The sequence below is a fragment of the Pieris rapae genome, chromosome 9, assembly GCF_905147795.1.
Source record: "Pieris rapae chromosome 9, ilPieRapa1.1, whole genome shotgun sequence".
Taxonomy (NCBI): Eukaryota; Metazoa; Arthropoda; class Insecta; order Lepidoptera; family Pieridae; genus Pieris; species Pieris rapae.
In genome coordinates, this window is record NC_059517.1 from 1703257 (window position 1) to 1723567 (window position 20311).

At 32.8% G+C, this 20311-nt stretch overlaps 2 protein-coding genes across 5 annotated transcripts in view; one reads left to right on the top strand and one right to left on the bottom strand.

Annotated features, from left to right (window-relative positions):
• Positions 1-636: 636 nt before the first annotated feature.
• Positions 637-8114, top strand: LOC110992600 (ionotropic receptor 25a-like). The gene is made up of 12 exons (XM_045629499.1): positions 637-705; positions 901-1203; positions 1279-1690; positions 1983-2097; positions 2414-2650; positions 3034-3422; positions 4136-4339; positions 4725-4910; positions 5668-5886; positions 6543-6656; positions 6974-7211; positions 7738-8114. The coding sequence occupies exons 2-12, from the start codon at positions 921-923 to the stop codon at positions 7822-7824; spliced, it is 2484 nt and encodes an 827-aa protein (XP_045485455.1). The 5' UTR covers positions 637-705; positions 901-920; the 3' UTR covers positions 7825-8114.
• A 778-nt stretch (positions 8115-8892) lies between these two features.
• LOC110992618 (leucine zipper putative tumor suppressor 2 homolog) overlaps positions 8893-20311 on the bottom strand; it is a 77054-nt gene continuing 65635 nt past the window's right edge. For 3 of the 4 annotated variants that reach the window (XM_045629542.1, XM_045629541.1, XM_045629543.1), the window contains 3 exons: positions 12041-12145; positions 10349-10568; positions 8893-9742 (listed from right to left, as the gene is read on the bottom strand). In XM_045629542.1, coding sequence (XP_045485498.1) covers positions 9050-9742; positions 10349-10568; positions 12041-12145 — 1018 coding nt within the window. In that variant the 3' untranslated portion in view covers positions 8893-9049. Of the gene's footprint in view, positions 9743-10348; positions 10569-12040; positions 12146-18293; positions 18418-20311 lie in introns of those variants that run through there. The other variant, XM_022258505.2, reaches the window with a different exon arrangement.

Consider the following 20311-nt stretch of genomic DNA (forward strand, 5'->3'; position numbering starts at 1 on the left):
CAAATCACATAGACCCAACCTGGTCCAACGTCTCATCGCTGCTACGCTCTACTGAATACTCAATCAGAAGTAAGAAATACCCTGCCGCCGTATAGGTGCCTATATAGGTGGTCGTACTATATATTAACATCGTGGTGATAATTAATATAAACATAATATCAACACTAAATTCTGGAGGAAGCTATCAGAAGCTTGATGTAACGGTTATAGTCAAATATCGTAAATACTTATTTGATATAACTTCGACGATAAGAAATGTGTTTGATAATAATCGTGCCGTTACACACTAGTGTGTTATTAAAGTAATAATTACGATGGGCAAATTATAGCCGAGTGTATACCCAATTAGTGGGATAATAGTCTGTCAGTATTCTTCTGAAAATCACATAGGCAACTCGAAACCCAAACATGCTACTGTTTTTAACATTTATCCAAACCATATTTCATTATGCGTTATCACAAACAACTCGGAATATCAACGTTTGTAAGTAACGGTACTTAATTCAAATCGTTTTACATCGTTGCCCAAACGTGATCTAACTGCTTAAATTTCAGTATTAATTAACGAAGAAAATAACGCTTTGGCCGAGAAATCTTTTGAAGTAGCTAAGGAGTACGTTAGGAGAAATCCTAGTTTGGGACTTGCTGTCGATCCTATTATTGTCGTCGGTAACCGGACTGATGCTAAGGCATTTTTAGAAAATGGTGAGCATTTGAAGTGACGTGCTAATTTATTTCCGAGTTTATTATACTTGCACGTTTGCTACACTTGGTGTCGAAACGTCTGCTGAGACATTGATATTTAAAATAACCATTTTACAGGAAATACGATTATTGCTTTAGCAAGGTCAAATATGCATAACTATTTTCAGTTTAATTTAATTATATCTGATGTTTTAGTTTGTAGAAAATATACAGACATGGTGTCGGGAAAGAAACCACCACACGTCGTACTTGATTTCACAACGACTGGAGTCGGGTCAGAGACTATCAAATCATTTACTTCAGCGCTAGGTTTGCCCACTATTTCTGGGTCTTTTGGCCAAGAAGGTGACCTTCGACAGTGGCGAGGTCTAAACTCAAACCAAACACAGTACCTACTGCAAGTAATGCCACCGGCGGATTTACTACCAGAGTTGATACGTGCTATTATTATAAAGCAAGATATAACAAACGCCGCAGTTCTTTTTGATGATTATTTTGGTTGGTAGAATAAAGCTTATTAAACAGCTGTCAAACTTAATAAATGAGAATTTAATAGTGATACATTATTTGCAGTGATGGATCACAAATATAAATCTCTTTTACTTAATATTCCAACACGACACCTGATAACACCCGTGAAAAGTTTCAGTAAAGACGATATCAAAACACAACTTCAAAGTTTACGAGAGCTTGGAATTTCTAACTTTTTTGTTATCGGTAGCTTGCTAACTATTAACAACGTGCTAAATGCCGCCAATGAAAAGGAATATTTTGGTAGAAAAACTGCTTGGTTTGCAATGACTCTGGACAAGGGAAATATAAGTTGTCAATGCAATGCTACTATTGTTTTAATGCAACCAACTCCAGATGCTAGCAGCCAGGACCGATTAAACAATTTAAAAACAATCTACAAAATGAATGGAGAGCCTGAGATCATATCAGCATTCTATTTTGATTTGTCACTACGAACATTTTTGGCAATCAAGTAATGACCTTTATTACTATAATAATGATAGCCTGTTATACCATACTACTACCATATTACTGTAAAATACTTATCCTAGTACATAAAAAAGTACTTTAAATACTAATAACAAATCGGCAAGCCGGTTAATTACTTATTTACAGCTAGTACATGAACATAGGCCATAGGCCATTATTACTATAGTGCGCTCGCGCTCATTTTACACACGATAATAACATTTTATAACACATTTACATTTTCACATTTAATTGCAGATTCTCGATGTGGTTATTTGCATTTTATGAATTTACAGATCACTACTTGACTCTGGCAAGTGGCCAAAAAGCATGAAATACATGGGTTGCGACGACATTGATGGTAAAAACACTCCCACGAGGATGATAGACTTAAAAACTGCGTTCAAAGAAGTAAGTATTAAATGCTACTATTCTCTCCTCATTTTCGTAGTTTTCATTACTGATGGACGTGTTTGTCTTGAAAAGTCCTAACCGATACGACTCGTTGCCTCCACAGCTCATTCTCAGCAAATCTCAGTGCATTAGAATTGTTGAGACCCAGAAATGTCTAATGGGTAGACCAACGGGTAGGCGAACCCCAACTCCTTCTGACATCACTCCTACGGCCATTACCAGCTCGCCGAAAATATTCAGTTCTCTCCTGACATTATGGCCAAAATGGTGAAGCATCCATTTGCATTTTAATTATTTGACTAATATGTTACAGATCAAAGAAGCTCCAACGTATGCACCATTTTTTATTCCAAATAGCGGTTCTATGAACGGTAGAAGTTACGTCGAGTTCACAACGAATATATCGGCCGTGACGATAAAGGATGGTGACTTAATTGGTACCAAGTTGTTAGGAAAGTGGAAATCTGGTTTCTCAAATGTTTTAAATCTAACAAAAGTATATATGACCAACTATTCCGCTCCGTTGGTTTATAAAATCGTTACTGCCTTAGTAAGTAAATGCGTGAAAACGTGAAATACACTGACAACTGCATATTGATTTTTTTATTGATGCTGGCATCTCATGTTTGATTTAGAATTGGCATCAGGTAAAGTATCTCTGACCTTATCCCTGTGGTCGTGGGTTCCATCCCCGGTTGTTTAACTGTGGACTTTCTATGTGCGCATTTAATATTCGCTCGAATGGTGAAGGAAAACATTGTAAGGAAACCGGCTTGCCTTATACCCAAAAAGTCAACGACGTGTGTGACGGCTGATCAATTGATCACCTCCATACCTATTAGATTGACAAATTATCATAAACAGATATAGAAGTCTGAGGCCCAGTCCTAAAATGCTTGTAACGCCTCGGATTTACTTATTATGTACTTTCAGAAAATACCATTTGTAATAAAAGACGAGCAAGCACCTAAAGGATTTAAAGGTTATTGTATAGATTTGATAGACGAAATAAGTCACATTCTCAAATTCGATTACGAAATCAGTCTTTCACCAGACGGTAAAATTGGAGCCATCGATGAGGCTGGCAATTGGAATGGAATTGTAAAGGAATTGATGGAGAAAAGGGCAGATATAGGTCTGGCCTCGATGTCTGTGATGGCTGAGAGGGAGGACGTGATAGACTTTACAGTACCATATTACGATTTGGTCGGGATCACTATTTTGATGAAGGTACCGCAAACGACAGCATCATTGTTCAAATTTTTGACGGTTCTAGAAGATGACGTCTGGTTCTCTATACTCGCCGCTTATTTCTTTATTAGGTAAGGCTTTATAAAGTTTACAGCAAATAAAAGTAGATACATATACGCCCTTGTAGGAGAGGCGGATGTACATTTTGATATTTTTATTAAGTGGTACTTTGTTCTAACTATTCTTAATTTACTAATACCTAAGAGTTCAGGCACCTCGCATTCGAATTCTGCGTGAACATTACAGAATGAACATTACTTATCCAGAGCTTGATCTATTCCTTAGTGGGCTGATTAATAAAAAAAACAGGACCTAATAATTACATAATTAATTAGTCTTATGTCACAGGTAGGTTATTGTGTAACATTATAAGTGCGATCGTCATTATCATACTGTCATGTAAATATTGCAGTGTCCATCATTATTATTTATTCTAACAAATGATGGATTGCTTTTAACCAAACATTGCTCACGACATTCTTTAAATACAACAACCACGAAAATATTTTTTTTTCGTATAAAACCTTATTGGTTTTTCAAAGAACTCCACCTGGCTTTTTATTAATGTGTGAGATTAATGGGAGCAGTGTTGGTCTTCAGTCGTTCGTAGGTTCGTTCCCCGACTATGCATCAATTGACTTTCTACGACTTCTTAAAACATTTCAATTAATAATAAAATATTAATTGAAATATTTCAATTGTTTAAATTTGGCTCTATGTTCCTAACTTTATAAAGAAAATTGAAAACTGAACAGACGATTTGTAATAAGGGAAAACGTTTCAGTTTCTTGATGTGGATTTTTGAAAAATGGAGCCCATACAGTTACTGGAATAACCGAGAAGTGTATAAAGATGATGACGAGAAACGCGAGTTCACTCTGATGGAGTGCTTATGCTTCTGTATGACGTCATTAACGCCACAGGGCGGAGGGGTGGCCCCCAAGAACCTCTCCGGACGGTTATTGGCTGCTACTTGGTGGCTTTTTGGGTAATAATACAAAAAAGTACAGTATTGATATATTCTGGGACCTACAAAGTCTTACGAGGGAGCAACCCAAGTGTTCTGCAAGAACTCGGTTGATTTTGTGCCTAGGAGATAGATATGTGTGTAGGTCAAGGCGGTTTGCGATATCAAGCTTCAGAACCAGTCTGTTGCAGTCCCAAAATAACAAAGACGCTTTCTGAATTATGTCTTTGACACTATCGACATCTTAAGTATTGCGATATTGTGGCGAATAATAAGTTGTCAATAAAATACTTTATTTACAAAAAAAAAAACAAAGCTTAACAGTTATGAATCACGAAATAGAGGTACCCAAAATGTTTAGTTATATTTATCAGAAGAACAAATTTGTTTTATATCAATGTTTCAGTTTCACCATAGTATCATCATATTCAGCGAATTTGGCTGCATTCCTGTCCGTCTCGCGTATGAATACTCCAATAGAGTCCTTGGATGATCTATCCAAACAGTACAAGATCCAGTATGCACCTATCAACCAATCTAATACCATGTTCTACTTTGAAAGAATGGCAAATATTGAGGCCAAGTTTTATGAGTAAGTGTAAAACTTTCAAGAAAACAAAACAAATTTATATAATGGGCGTCAAGTCGAACAAAAATGCGAGCGCAGCAACACTATGCGGTAACTGTGCGGTTGCGGCACCGCTTCGGCTCCGCAACATTATACAACATACTACTACACTATGTCTCGCACCGCAAGCGCGCCGACGCGACGAGACGGGGAGTAATAAAAAATATTGCCACCGCAACGCCCGTGTGGCACACATAAATAATTGCGGTGCCGCACCGCACCTGTACCGCATCATTTGGCTTTAGCCTTACTCGGAGCGTTTTAGTATGTATAGTAGTATGGTGAATATATTTCATTTCATTTCCATTCAATTTGAACCAGTAGTTAAAGAATACTCATCAAAGATTTTTAATTTTGTCATTGACCGATCATCAAAATTTAAAATAGTTTTAGCAGACACAGAACCTTCAAATTTAGAACACAATCAGTGTTTAGTGTATAAATCGAGGAAATATGAAATATTTTGCAATTTCTGTCCGGTTTAAAACATAAAAGATGCATGGAAGATAGGCGTGGTCTGAATAAGATGTTGGGTTAGCTAATAATGTGAGACAGACAAGAACCCTAAGACAGAAGGTCCCTTAAATTACATTCATCATCATCTTTACTGTCACGATGACCACGAATCGTGCCTTTCAAATGCCTTATATCACACTAGGCTTCAACAAACAGGAAATGGAATTTGTGAAATAATTTTTTGATTGTCATTATTTTATACCAGGATATGGAAAGAAATTATTCTTAACGATAGCCTGAGTGACGTGGAACGAGCAAAGTTAGATGTTTTGGAGTACCCAGTTAGTAACAAATATACGAAAATGTGGGAGGCGATGAAGGAAGCCGGGATGCCGAATTCAGAAGAAGAAGCTATAGCTAGAGTTGAAGCTTCTAAAAGTTCACGGGATGGCTTCGCGTGGATTACTAATGCCAATAATGTCAGGTAAATGTAATACATAGTTAATTTAGTGAAACTGGATATTTGAGGTGTTTCAACTTGATTCAATTTTATTGGTAGATCAGAAAGTGCCCATCATAATCCTACATCGCGTTCACTCTTGAGCTTCCCACGATTCCACCTAAATTTAAAGAAAAAAAAAACGTTATTATACATACTAAGAAAAGGATATTTAGGTTAAAACGAAAGATTAGGATTCCTGTGTCGTAGGCAACTCTCTTCCCTTTAACATAATAAAGGTACTTTATGAATTCGTTATTGATAATTAAATAATGATTGGATTGAATTTATACTCAATGTGTGGTTCATCCAGTTCTACTTGAACTTTCTATCGTGGTTTTAGGCAGTGCTATTGACTGAGTCCCTTTAAAATAAAAGACATTGTATCGACAACTACAATTTGCGGTTACAATCAATGTGATTACCACAATTAAAGCGGAAACACGTAATTAAAACGCCACGCGCCGCAACGTGGCGTCAGTCGTCACCCGATGTGCATCGTGCACATTACCAAGACGAGACCTGGGGCTCCTGGAATCTGGGGCCTCCAGGTCAGCCTGCAATGTATTGTAGGGTTCACTTCGTTCTTCCACAAGTTTCTGTTATAGAGTATATATATTTCGATTCTGGTATTTTTACAGATATCTTGTGATGACGAATTGTGATTTACAAAACGTTGGAAATGAATTTTCTAGAAAACCTTACGCCATCGCGGTTCAACGTGGATCATCACTAAAAGATCAGTTTGATCGAGTGTAAGCTTAATTGTCTATAAATTCGGACGACAGCTATACATTCTCAGCTTTATATCTGCATCAATTTGTGGAGAATTTTTATGATTTACGAATAGTATTTTCAAATATTCTTAAACATCAATTCCATAATAATATATTTAATATTATTATTAAATATATTATTATTATACATAAAAAATTTAACTGTCAACCTAAGAAATATAAATGAAAGGTTTAGATGGAAATAGTTAACAAAACGAACGAAAGTTAATTTTCAAAACATAATGAAAAAATGAAACTCAAATTCCAAATAATTTTAATAAAGATTTTTCTTTTAGCATAATAAAGTTGCGTAACGATCGTATACTAGAAGCACTCAAACAAAAATGGTGGAATGATAATCCAGAAGCCGCTAAATGTGAGAAAGTGGACGAATCGTACGGAGTTTCTATTCAAAACATTGGTGGAGTATTTATTGTTACCTTTGTAGCTATCAGCCTCGCTTGCCTTACTATGGGTTTGGAACATTGGTGGCACGTATTTAGAAAGCGAACCGTCGTTACATCTGTCTCTCAGGTAATTAAGACAAAATAGTGTAGCTCCTAGCAGCTCCAGAAGCTAAATAAATTCCGACGATTAAAAAACCAAGATTTAGGCAAGTATATGTTATAGATTATCTTGATTTGAAATATGGCAGTAAATGTAAAATTAAATTCATTTAATATTTCTATTTTTGACGTTCATAACTGTACATTGTTACCTACATGAATAAATAAATTTTGAATTTTGAATTGAATTTGAATCCATAAAACAAATGAAGATTCTATGAAAATTTTAAATTATTATTAATTGAAATAGTACTGATAATTAGATATTAATAAGTTTCATATTATATTATTCACAGCCTGCGTTTGTAAATAACCATAGAGACCCCAAATATTTATAATCACTTAGTGGCATCAGTAGTGGCCAGATTGAGAGTATTATTTAGAAATCGCAAATGTCACAGCCAGCTATTGCAAGTTAGACTATATGTAGATAACGATCCATAAATATTTTTCCAAGATCTAAGTAACGCTACATAAGATACTATTCGTTACAGATGCAGCGAGAGACAAAAACCTCCAAGCTTCTTCTATTCACAAAAAAACGTGATAAAAAAATTTCTCGATCAAATCTAGTAATATAGTCTTAACACATATATATATCACATCAATTGTAAATTATTATTTTAATTAAAAAGAATATTCACTTGTGATTCCCGATTTTTGTATTAAATATAATTTTCGATTGTGGTATATTTGGATTTTAATCTTTTATATATTGAAGTACGTACTCATTATGGCAGATCCACTCGTTACGGTCCTGACATACCCCTTTTGCATCATCCACTTCACCATGTGGATACTTTTAACTTGTACCTCCCGGATTTGAACCACGCGTCGACAAGGCCTACCCAACCCAACTTCGCTATTCACGGTTGCATATTATATTATTTACGTCATGCCATATTATTATATTCTCTATTCACGGTTGCATATTATATTATTTACGTCATGCCATATTATTATATTCTCTATTCACGGTTGCATATTATATTATTTACGTCATGCCATATTTTTGTCAGAATATTTTCGAACTGACGTGACACTACAGTCTGTTGGAGTTTGTTTTATATATATTTGAGAAATAAACACTTTCTTTAATCATTATCGTTTAATTTAAGCACCTACGTCACAAACTCTAAATAGAAATTTCAGAATACAAATATACAACAACAAATAGTCGAAGAATTTTAAAAGTGATGGATTAATAATCCTAAGTACGGTGTACACAAAGGTTGTATATTTAATGAAATTATGTAGTTAGTAATATAATAAAAGTGCCTTATACACCCGTATAATTGTTTGCATTCAGTACCAGTTGCGCTTTTTGTTATTTATTGTCTATAATTTCAACAACAGATGGCGTTATTTCAAATATATTAATATATATAAAATATTAATGTATAAAATCGGGTTAGTTGATTTTATGCAAATGTTTTAATTATTTATACCTATTAGATGTTTTAGTACTATGGTGAACATGTCATATCTGTGTGTTTGTTTAATATTTATTTAAAACTGTTACTTAAAGAAGTAATTAAGAGAGAGAATTATGTACCCTATATTGTATAATGTGAACTAAGTTATATATTTGTCATTAATAAGCGTGACAAATAAATACGTCATTACTATCAATTCAATTAAAACACCAATATTTTAAGGTACTTTTATTAACTATATGAAAACTCTTATAAAAATAGTATTAATCTCTCTAACCTAGCAATGTACAATTTACTCTATTGAGTATTAAGTCGACATCGGCAAGAATATTTACAAAGTCTAAATAAATAATAACTTTAAACATTTGGTTTACAACTCAATGGTTTTTCCGTGGTTCATGTTCTTCATGTTTTTATTACAAAGTTCCAATTCCAATCTCAGCCCATCGATCTCCGCCTCAAGGGTGCGCGAGCGTTTAAACATTTGTACATAGTTCATTTGCAATTGCTTCTGGTACCGGAGCACTTTGTCCTTTTCCTCCGACCATTTCCTTCTCTCATTGTTAAATTGGGTTTCCTTAGATTCTAGTTCGCATTTCAGCCTGTCCACCATTGCGTTGGCTGGACAGGCTTCGTTGCACGGGTCGGGGAGTTCACCGTTAAGTCTTTGTACTTCTGCGTCCAGCGCACTGTCGTTAGCTGACCAGTATTCTGTTTTGCAGACTTCGTAAATGCCCCTCATGGTCCTTCCACAATCGATTCCCTCATATCCACTAAGAGACACGTCAGACAGCTCTTGTCTCAGTTCCTTCAGTTCAGTTTTCAACTTGTCTATTTCGTTTTTGCTAGACTCCTTATTCTTGTTCAGGTCGGTGACGTTGTCCTTTAGGTCTTTCGTCAGTCTGTCAACATCGGATTGCAGTCTTTTGATCGTTTTTTGTTTGTCTTCTGATTCCGCTCGGAGTCTCATGATTTCTTTTTCCTTTTTGTCAAGGGTTTCACGGAGTTGGCGGCAATCGGCTTTCAGTGTGAGATACTCGTGTCCTTTAGTAGTTTGTTCGTTCTGAAAAGAGAGTTTAGATTAAGAAAGGAATTCGTGAAAGTGTAGTAAAGATTTTGTAATGCAGTATTGCGATGGTGGTTCATTCAATCATTACCAGGGCGATTACAATTATCTAAATAAACCATGAACGAATGCGTGTTATGTTGTAGCGTTAATTTACTCTTGATTCATAAAAAGAAAGAGAAATCATTGAGAAAGTAGATAAGAAAATACCCATTATTGATTTGTGTTATTTTCCTAGATATATGGCCAATAGAAGTGTATTGGGAAAATAGGACCTAATAAATTATGAGAGTAAAATTATAGTTCAGTTTAGCTTAGTTTTCTATTGTATTAGTATTAAGTTACTGTAAAAATAGGAAATAAGGAAATAAATAAATAAAAATAAATAAATAAATTTAATGGTACGCATTGAGCATGCGGTTTTGACAATTCTAAATTTTGTTTCTGATATAATTTTAACAGATATCGCTCTGTTTTTGTTCACAAGAAGCATGAAGCAGAAAAAATGCACCATTAAGATCCATTTTTTTAATAACGTCAAATATTAATTTTCCTTAGCCAACAATCAGGCAAATAATTCACAGAATACAAGTCAATACACACCTGAGCATCCTTAAGCTGTGTCTTCAATAGAGCGATCTCTCCAGCTCGTTGGCAGAGACTCCATTCGGTATCCTCTAATCTCTGCCTCAATAGCGCTCTATCTCTTCTTACTCTGGCCAGTTCACTGTCTCTTTCGTCTCTCGTTCTCCCGCCGTACGTCTGCAGCATGAGTCGAGGCGCGCGTAGTCGTGCGTCGTGGTTGCGGAAGCGGTCAGTTGTACTGAAATTAGAGAAAGATGGTAAAGATACATTCATAATATTAAATATTTAAGATATTGTTTATAGCAAAGAAAAAGGCACATTTTTACAAGTCATATTGAGTTTAGGCTTGATCATAAGATTGAGACAACTGGATTACATTTTGTGCTCATTTCTTTAGTCTATACGGAGCCAATTAAATCGATTGCAGCCTTATATCTCTAAATATATGTCATTATTATACCCACCATTGCCAAAAAGTGATACAAAACTTGACTAAAAATCGACATTATCTTAGTCGTGGCCATTTCACAGATATCATTTTTAATTGCCAAACCAATATTTTTTTTCACATTTGAATTTATGTTATCTATTATAATTGTCGTTATAATTGTCATGTATTATTCTGATCTACAAAACAAAGTTCTTGTTGAAAAACCCTATTTAAGATTACAGTTTCGTTATAAAGTAATATTTTATAAAAACCCGCAGTCAAACTTTGTATCTAGTATAATAACAACCATTCGATAATTAGTAATAATACGTAAAACAAGGGACTGTGTGATTTTAGTTGCATATATTCAGACGTAGCGGGATGTTATACAACATATAGCCAATGTGGATGAAAAATAACTACATACCGCTAAAATCAAAAGTTAAATGTTTATATATAAAGTTACAACGTGTAGGTTTAAATTGATTTCAATTACGTAAATCAAATATAAAATATTAATGAAAGCAAGAAACATCTGCTCGCACAAATAAAGGATTCATCCTAGTTTAAATTATATTCACAAATATCATTAAGATACCTGATATTATAATTTTTGATCAAACGAAACCTGTTATCGATCTTATATAAGACTTAATTAATAGAACGATTTTTAATATATTAGATGTATTATAAAAAGCGGTTGCTAGATAACAGCGAGATAGTATCTTTGATTTAAATAGAAAATAGTATCATTTGTTTATATCAATATTAAGAAAAGGCTAGCTTATTTTAAGCTATTGACAAAATAGTAATTATTCTTAATACAAAGTACTAATTGGTATCCATCGATATTAAGCAGGGCTCCTCTGTGAGACTAGTAACGATTTTGGATTATTTGCTCATAGAAACACGTAATTATAATGATATTTTCATATGAACTCTACCAGAGAATATAAATCTATATACATATAATCCTACTTTACGTGTGTATGTCTCTGAACTCCTCCTACTGGACTGCTTTGAATGAACTTTCTAGGATGCGTTTGGGTGGTTTCAAACAAATCCGCCCGGCAGATGGCGCTGCAGTTGGTATCAAGGTTATTTATTTATACTGTAACTAAACAGCTGGTATTCCAGATACGAGTCTCGGAAAGCTTATCTCATAGAGTTCATAAAATATTTGAATTTGATTACCTATTCGACTCGGCAATTTTTAAGAGTAAAATGGACTATAGTTTGTGTCGAGGAGGTCGTGTCAATTGACATCAATGCAATCTTACCTATAATCATGCTGATCCCTCTCAAGTTCGGAGACTCCGGAGTCAGCTGGTGAAGGAGCAGGCACTGGCTCCTTGCTGTCCACAAGACCACCACTGGACTTTGTTCTGAAATGTTACATTTTCTATTAGCAAAGGTAATACAATTTCGAATAGTCAAATTGTACCCACGTCGGTAAATACTGGCTTAGAAGGTTAAGATTTTATGAAGGTTCAAAATATATTCAACCTCCGTGCCATATAGAGCGTAAAACAAAAACAGTTACAAAATAACATCATTCAGAAACTTAAGTACAAAAGATAAGGTTATAGCCAGTAATTGTCGTTATAACTCTCGCATCTGAATAAGTATTCAGAGCGTGGCAACAATTTAAAAAACCGCTAAAGCAACGACTTATTGCCGATCTCGATGACAGTCGCAATTTTAAGAATGACGGAAATCGAAAAAGTGTTTTGTGTGAAAAAGACAATACTTTTGCGCAAAAATTTAACCCAAATGAAATTGAATACTAGTAAACTTTAATACTAACCAAGTTTAATACTACTAAAAAAAAACACTAAACAAATATAATTAATAATAAAAATAAATCCGGGGATCGAACCTACGACCTTATGAATGATAGTCGCACGCTGAAGCCACTAAGGCAACACTTCGCTATATACATTAGTCTCTCACTAACGAATACTTGACACGTCGTTTTATGTTTATTTTATTTATGTATTTTACAAAATATAGCCAGTGTTATTATAGTTTACATGTATAAAAAAACTATTTCTTACAGTAAAGGAATAGAAGCAAACCCTTTGTCAGTTCACTCAATGGACAATTAATGTCGTAAAAAACATCGCGTCTATTTCCGTTAAACAAATATTTTATTGTATAGTCTGAAACAACTGAAATATTTACCGATTAATGAGTGCGAACATTCACGTCTTCATGAATTGGATTCTTATCGTAACGTACGATTGTAAATTGTCGTTAAACGGTAAAGGTTTTAAAATATTATTCGTTTTAATGCGTCAAAATGGTAAGCAACCAGCATTTTTGTATCTTTTTCAGGTTAGACATTTTAGGGCACGTGTTTTTATTACATATAGAAAGAAGTGATATCAATGTCATATAAATTAGTTTGTAGTACAATTGCGCAGTTAATCGCGTTTCCTTAGTTTGTGAAAGAATTGCGTGAATGACTTTAATAACGATATATAATCGTATATAACTGTAAAATTGCATATGTTATTTATAACTTAATTTAAATTTATATAACACTATCTTTATACGTCATATGTTATACAAAAAGTATTGTATTTTGACATACGTCCATATGTACGCGCCAAGTCTATATAAGTGATAAAGTGCCCCAACGTGTGGCCCGAGCCCCACAGGAGGCAATATGATTGTTAAGGTCCCCTTAATTAAGTATAAAAAATATAAAAATTATTTGGAATGAGCATTGTTCATTATATGTTTTACTTTTATCGATAACAATTACCTAGTTTTTTTCTTCCTTAAAATGAAAAATATATATGTATATTTATAATTTGTTGAATGAAGTGGGGCATAAGAATTTTAGTGAGGCTGAGGCAGTGCACATAAAAGTTTGGTAAAAACTGGTCTTAATATTTCAGTACGCTGTAAGATTGTTTACTCTTTTCTTAAAAATATCGATATTCATGGTAAAAATCTATCTTTAGAGGGCATGACTGTCGTATATTTCTATATACTATTTACGCTCAACGTCCATAATTTATGCCCTTATGTATTTTATATAATATTCACTATCTACTCCTATATATCTAAAGAATCATAAACCAAGGCATGTCTCGGTCGACAGCCCGCCTTGCTTCAGCAGCGAAGCGTGGCGTGTTGCAAGCTCACTCTATCAATGAGATCATCTTAAATTGGCCTTAAAGAATTATGAAATTCTCTATTAGACAGGCTTTATGTCATCTATCGACCTGCTAGATCAGCTGATATTGAAAAGGTCTTTGACTTAGAAAACAAACAATGTGTGTTGGTAGTTTTTATGACTGACTCGATGGCTATATGTTACATTTTTACGTTACGTTATATTATTACATATATTTTGATTATTGGTATTTAATTTTTATTATTTGAAAAAAAAACAAAATTTTATAAATTTTTCATCTTTAATAAATTTGTTTATTTTAATTTTATAAATTTTATTTAATTCGTTTATTTAATAGGTGCAAAATATTCTGCATTAGCGTTCTCGAGCGATGTACAGACAATTACTCAGAGGACAAAAAAATCCATATATTTAAAGAACGAAAGAAAAAAAAAAGAAAAAAGAAAACTACAAAAAAAGGAAAAAAAACACATGTATTATGTTAATTTATTGTGTTAAGTGGATACCGGAATGATTTAGATTTACATTTTTTTTTGTTATTAAGTGTGCACATCGTCTATCTGGTCCGCTAGTTATAGAAAAAAATCTCCTTTTTTAAATTAAGGGTTTTGAAGGCATTGAAAATGAAAATGGGATTTTTTTATATAATTTCATAATATAAAATTTAATGATTTTCGAGCAAATTTCTTTCCAAGAAAACAGAAGACATTGCGTGCTCATATTGACAATTTCTAATAACAGTAAGACGGTTGATGCTTGGCTAAAGTATTTTACGCATGCAAATAAAACTCTATAATATTATTTCATCAAATTTATGTATACTATTAGGGATTAAAAACCATACGAGAGACGAGAAGACTATAACAAAATTTAACTGCTTTCTGATGGCGTGCAATTGGCGTAACAAGTTATCATGAAAATAAAGTTTTCATTCTATTAACATAATAATAATTATAAATCAAGCAGATAATCATAAGTCCTTATGGTTATATGGTGTTAGTAAGAATATTATACTAAATAAAATAAAAATAGGCACTTCCATTGCAACGAGTCATACATACATACATACAGCCTTACTGCCTTTACCGCTAGTATGCTGTTAGTATTTGTATCCCTTGTAAGGCGCGTACACTGATGTAAAAACAATGCATGAAATTAATGAGAATAAAGTTATTGAAAATATAATAAACAAAAAAATATATTTCAAAAAGGCACAGTAAAGGAAACATATTACACCTACAGAACCCAACAGACAAACACACAATACATACGTGCATCAACAATGCACAATGTTTTAATGAAAACATTACAATTATGAAAGAGAAATAAATTAGGTAATTTCTTTCAGGCCACTAGTATGTATACATAAATACTAACTGAAGTTAAAGTACAAGAAGTGATCAAAGTTTTATCATATTCAGGAATAAAAATAAAACCATATATAGCGAAGGAATTCAGATAGCACCTACATTATCAAAATCCGTGTTATCATTGCGTGACACATAAACGATTCCACAAACAGAATTGCATTTTAAAATGCATTCTGTAAAAAATAATCGTCGCAATGACTTCCTTCACATTGATAGAATTAATTTCCTCGCGTCATATTATAAAAGCTAGAAGTAATGGAATTTCATTGATAAAAAATTGTATTTGTTTTATTTATGTAATAATATTACATTCGTATGGTATTCGTATACGAAATTATTTGACTGCATGAATTATTCGGAGGGTTGGAAAGTACAAAAACTAACATAGAAAAAGTCTTTTATTTAGATACCTATTTTGATTGAATTATTTGCCTTCGAGAGCGATCCAACAATTTTAACGATCATACAATATTTCCATGTCTATCATTACAGGTAGTAAGATACCAAAATAACCGTTAATAAATTTTACTATTACGATAACTATACAATCTAATGTAATGTGACGCGAGTCGAAGTCGAACTCCAATAGAATGCTTTGTCTGTGCGCAATAATCACTCATAGATTATTATATGTGGTTTACAAAATATATAACAAAGCCAAATTTTTCAATTTTTTAAAGATGTTTGGAATGTTCAGTACTGTTAGTATTTTTCATTCACCTTACATACAAGGTTAGGTTTAATTAACTCCAGCTAAAATAGCCCTATGGAGGCATTGTTTTATTCAAAATGGTTACAATGCGCTGGGATGTACCGGAACTGCGCAAACGCCTCATTTGCAACACTCGAAAGGTTTTACTAACAGTTATTTTACACATTGTATTAAATCTATAATCAACAGGGTTTATTTGAGGAATTTAATGAAATGAAACTTTCTAGTACGGAAACATATAATTCATTAAATTTAGTTGGCAAAAAACGAATAATTATTAATACTTATCTTACACTAAAGAGCCCCTATGTTGTAACTGGCTTACAAATGTTCCGTGCTACGTGGTGCTTGTTTAAAACACTCTTTTTTAATAAAAACATCGTGTTACGTCTAATAAAACAAAAGTCGTATAAGTGTGTGTGGATATATGAGTTTGTGAATGGGTGTGTGCGCGTATTTATATTTGAGTGTGACAGTGTAACAGCGAAGAGATTTAACTTGCTACAGGATAAAAAATTAGAATTAAGGTGTTAATTATTATGAACATGTTAAGTTGAATGTGCTAAAAACACCGTAACCGGACACCAATCAAATATTATTATTTTAACAATATTTCGCAAACAATTAAATTTAAATACTTGATTTCTTTTGCTGCAATCTGTGGATGATTTTTTTTTGAGTTTTGTGGAACGCTTATCTCAGCAATTGTTCAAATTCAAATATCTGATAGATGAGTATAAAACCATTATGCAGTACCTAAGATGAAAAATCAACTGTACAGGAGGCTCATCAGATGTTAAGTGATATGGTTAGGGTCCTTCAAGAAAAGAGCGTACCAATTCTTAAAAGGCCGTCAACGCACACGTATCAATTAGGTGAGGCTCCTGCCCGTTTCCACCTGTTTTATAAAAAATAAAAAAATAAACACTAATTTTGATCTATTGATCTTGAGACTCCCCTTTCCCTTGTTGGTTATTTAAACACTTGTTATTTTGAACTCTTGGTCATTTGTAGTTTATTGCTGGTCCCTTGAGTTTCAAAATATCGTGAGTCTACTGTATTTTTAGCTCAGTTAATAGCAATTAACACGTACGCGTTTTACGAGCGCACGTGTAAGTTAAATTAGCTTCAGGAAGAAATCAGCGCGTAAAAATCTATAGATATAGGTTTCCGAAATAAGACGTAGCGAACCGAAATGACTCTTGAATGACAAAATGGTGTAGATTTCTGACCTACGAACGTCGTATTTTACTCAATACCGCGGTGAGCCTTCCCAATAACTTCGGGAAATCCAAATTCGAAGTTTGAAATCCTGAATTACCACAGTACACATTAAAACATACTTATAATAGATAATAGAATTACACTCGATTAAGGATTACTGAACCGATTGCAAAAATTATTTCATCTTCAGAATGCTTTCTCTGACGAAGGCCAAATGTGTTTAAAAAGTATTAATATAATGCATATCCAAAATGGAATGCTATTTTTAAAATTATTTCGATACTAAATTGCTCCAGTTGTTCATAACTATAAATGGAAGGAAGCGAACTAGATAATAGAGTTGAAGGAAATTGTGCATTATCTGTGGTGCAGCCAATTGTCTCATATTTATGAATGAGGTTGAAAATTGTTTGTATAAATTTTAATATAGATTAGTTCTTAATTTTTTTGAAATTGTTGTGATTGCGCTTTTGTTTTGTTTGTTTTGGGCACGTGTTACAAGTAACAATTATTTTAAAATGGCATTAATTAAAAACACGTAACACAATGTAAAAAAAAATATGATAGGAGGAATATTGTTTTTGCGTTATGGTCACGTTCACAGATTACAATTTCACTAAAACCTCTTTTGAATTGGGAAATTGTTTGTTTCGATAATGCGTTCTATTTTTAAATAATCATTTATGCAGGTAAAGTCTGGTAGATGGCTTGATAAATATTTCAAGCATGAATCATACATGCTCAATAACCTACAAGTCTGGGACAAGGTATCTTTTAATTACATATGTACATTGTCCTTAGGCAAACTTTACGTACTAGTAAGCAAGAAAACCTTTTTTTTTAATATGAAGAAATTTACAAATGTACAAACATTTTTAAAAGTAAGTAGAATAATGTTCATTCATTTAGATAAGGATGAGTATAAATCAACTTTTTAAATTTGTTTATACCAATAAAATCACAATAAAACATACTACACAACAATACAATAGAATTTAAATGCGTAAATAATAGAATATTTCATGTATTTTTGTATTTGATAGGCCAAGTCATACATAATATAATTAACAATCCCTCACCTGTACATGGTAATCACAGATTAAACAGAGCACATCCCTGTCACTTTCACTGACAATTAACAATCATTTTCTTAATAAAAAATAATAGACACGCGCGGCAGGCGCGATGCGCGCTGTATGAATGCGATGAGCAATACTGTACGTCTAAAATGTCCAGTGTAATAAACAATTTATTTTTTCATTCGTGTTTTTAATATCACAATAGTAATCACCGATTTCGTTTTTTTAAGACCTTTGTGGAGCGTAAAGAAGGACAAATAGTTGAACTACGGTGTCTATCTAAACTAATTATTTTTTTGTTAAATATGAATAATCCATAATTATTGTATACAATTTCAGCTGATTGAAATCATGTGATCTAATCAATGGTGCGATCGCGGTTATCCGCTTGGATATTCATGTCCCATGGTGACAGTTTATCTGAAACAGTGTTCAGAGCGATTCAGAGCCGGAACTAACTGCATACATCCTCTCCCGCGTTGCAAAGATTGGATAAAATCTCGACTCAAAATCTAGCTACTTTTGGTAAATAATTAATTTCATTCAAGTGTTATAAGTAAAATTTTGTTTGTTATTACAATTTTAATAACTATTTTTTTTTAAAGAGCAAACGAGCAGGGCTAGGGTACTCATAGAAATGTTTATTTCTCAAACCACTAGGTATATGTCATAATTATTATGTATTCTAATGGAACTAAGTGACCAAACCAATATTTTTTGTAATCGTACTCTACGTATTATTATAATTAAATAGAGTAATATATGAGATCAAACACTTCCCGTCCAATTGTCTTGTCAATAACTCTATAGAATCTTTTCGTTTTTTCAAATGAATCTTGTTCTCTTCGATAAAAACATTTATTTTTATAGTTTATTGATAATGAATTACGTCTTAATATTAGAATTTCGTTCGTAATATTAAATTAAGTATTTAATGACTTAATTATGCACGAGACCTACATATATTAATATCATAGATCATAACAATTTAAGTTTATGAGGAGATAATGTTTCTGTACGAATTTGAATATATATTTTGCCTCGAGATTTTTTTAATATAAATATTTATTTCTTTATTAGTAGGACAGTTGATAGTTGACTTCATCTGTCAACTATCAAAAGTAAAAAAATGATATAACTCAAAGAAAAAAATTACAGTTACCGATTATGAGTTTCTTAGCTTTAAATATGTATGTATAAAGTAGAGTTTTATCTATCTATCTATTATCTACGTGTAGCAAACATATTTCACTGATAATTGTACGTGTCAAAAGTTTTAAATTAGGAAGTTTTAAAAAGCAAATTTGTATGCAACAAGCATCATTTTAGAGCTCCTTTCATTCACAAATATCTTGTCACATTCACAAATGGAGGGTTCATTAATAAGTTTAATTAGTATTGAGTCACTGACATTTGGTCCAAATTGTCTCGTCCTGGGAACCAGTTGCTATCATATTCTCAGGATATCGAACTAGTTACGGCACATGTCGAAAAAATAGCTTAAGAGGACTTTATGTAAAATAAATGTATGTAATTAGCTCATCTAGAGAATTGACTAAAAAATATGTTTCCACTTCACTCTCTTTAAATATATAATTCATAAATTAGAAATAAAATTACATAAGTATAAACAATCGTTTAGAAATTTTCTATATCAATTTTAATGATTGATTTTATATTATTATAAATTGTCAAAATCAAATTGTCTGTAACATGACGTCAGACTTAAAACTAACCTGATAAATATATATATATATCATAAGAAAGTGTTAAAAACACTATTTAAAGTCTCTATTAAGGGGAAGACAGTTTGTTCTTGTGTACGATTAAACGAACATTAATAATACCCGTGTAACTTGATATGTAGTTCATTGAATAGTATTTTTTTACAACATAAATAAATCCCAAATTCTTTTTGGATTGTTCATTAGTCGGACATGAGTAAAACCACATTCATTACCAAGCTAATCTAGCAGTTAAATATTGCAAAACTTACCTTGATTTTGATAGCAGTAATT

Excerpts from the sequence above, each read along its gene's own strand:
- LOC110992600 (XM_045629499.1), top strand. The coding sequence starts at position 921 with ATGGTGTCGGGAAAGAAACCACCACACGTCGTACTTGATTTCACAACG. Across the intron at positions 1,691-1,982 it reads CGAACATTTTTGGCAATCAA|ATCACTACTTGACTCTGGCA; the intron begins GTAATGACCTTT and ends ATGAATTTACAG. Across the intron at positions 4,911-5,667 it reads ATTGAGGCCAAGTTTTATGA|GATATGGAAAGAAATTATTC; the intron begins GTAAGTGTAAAA and ends ATTTTATACCAG.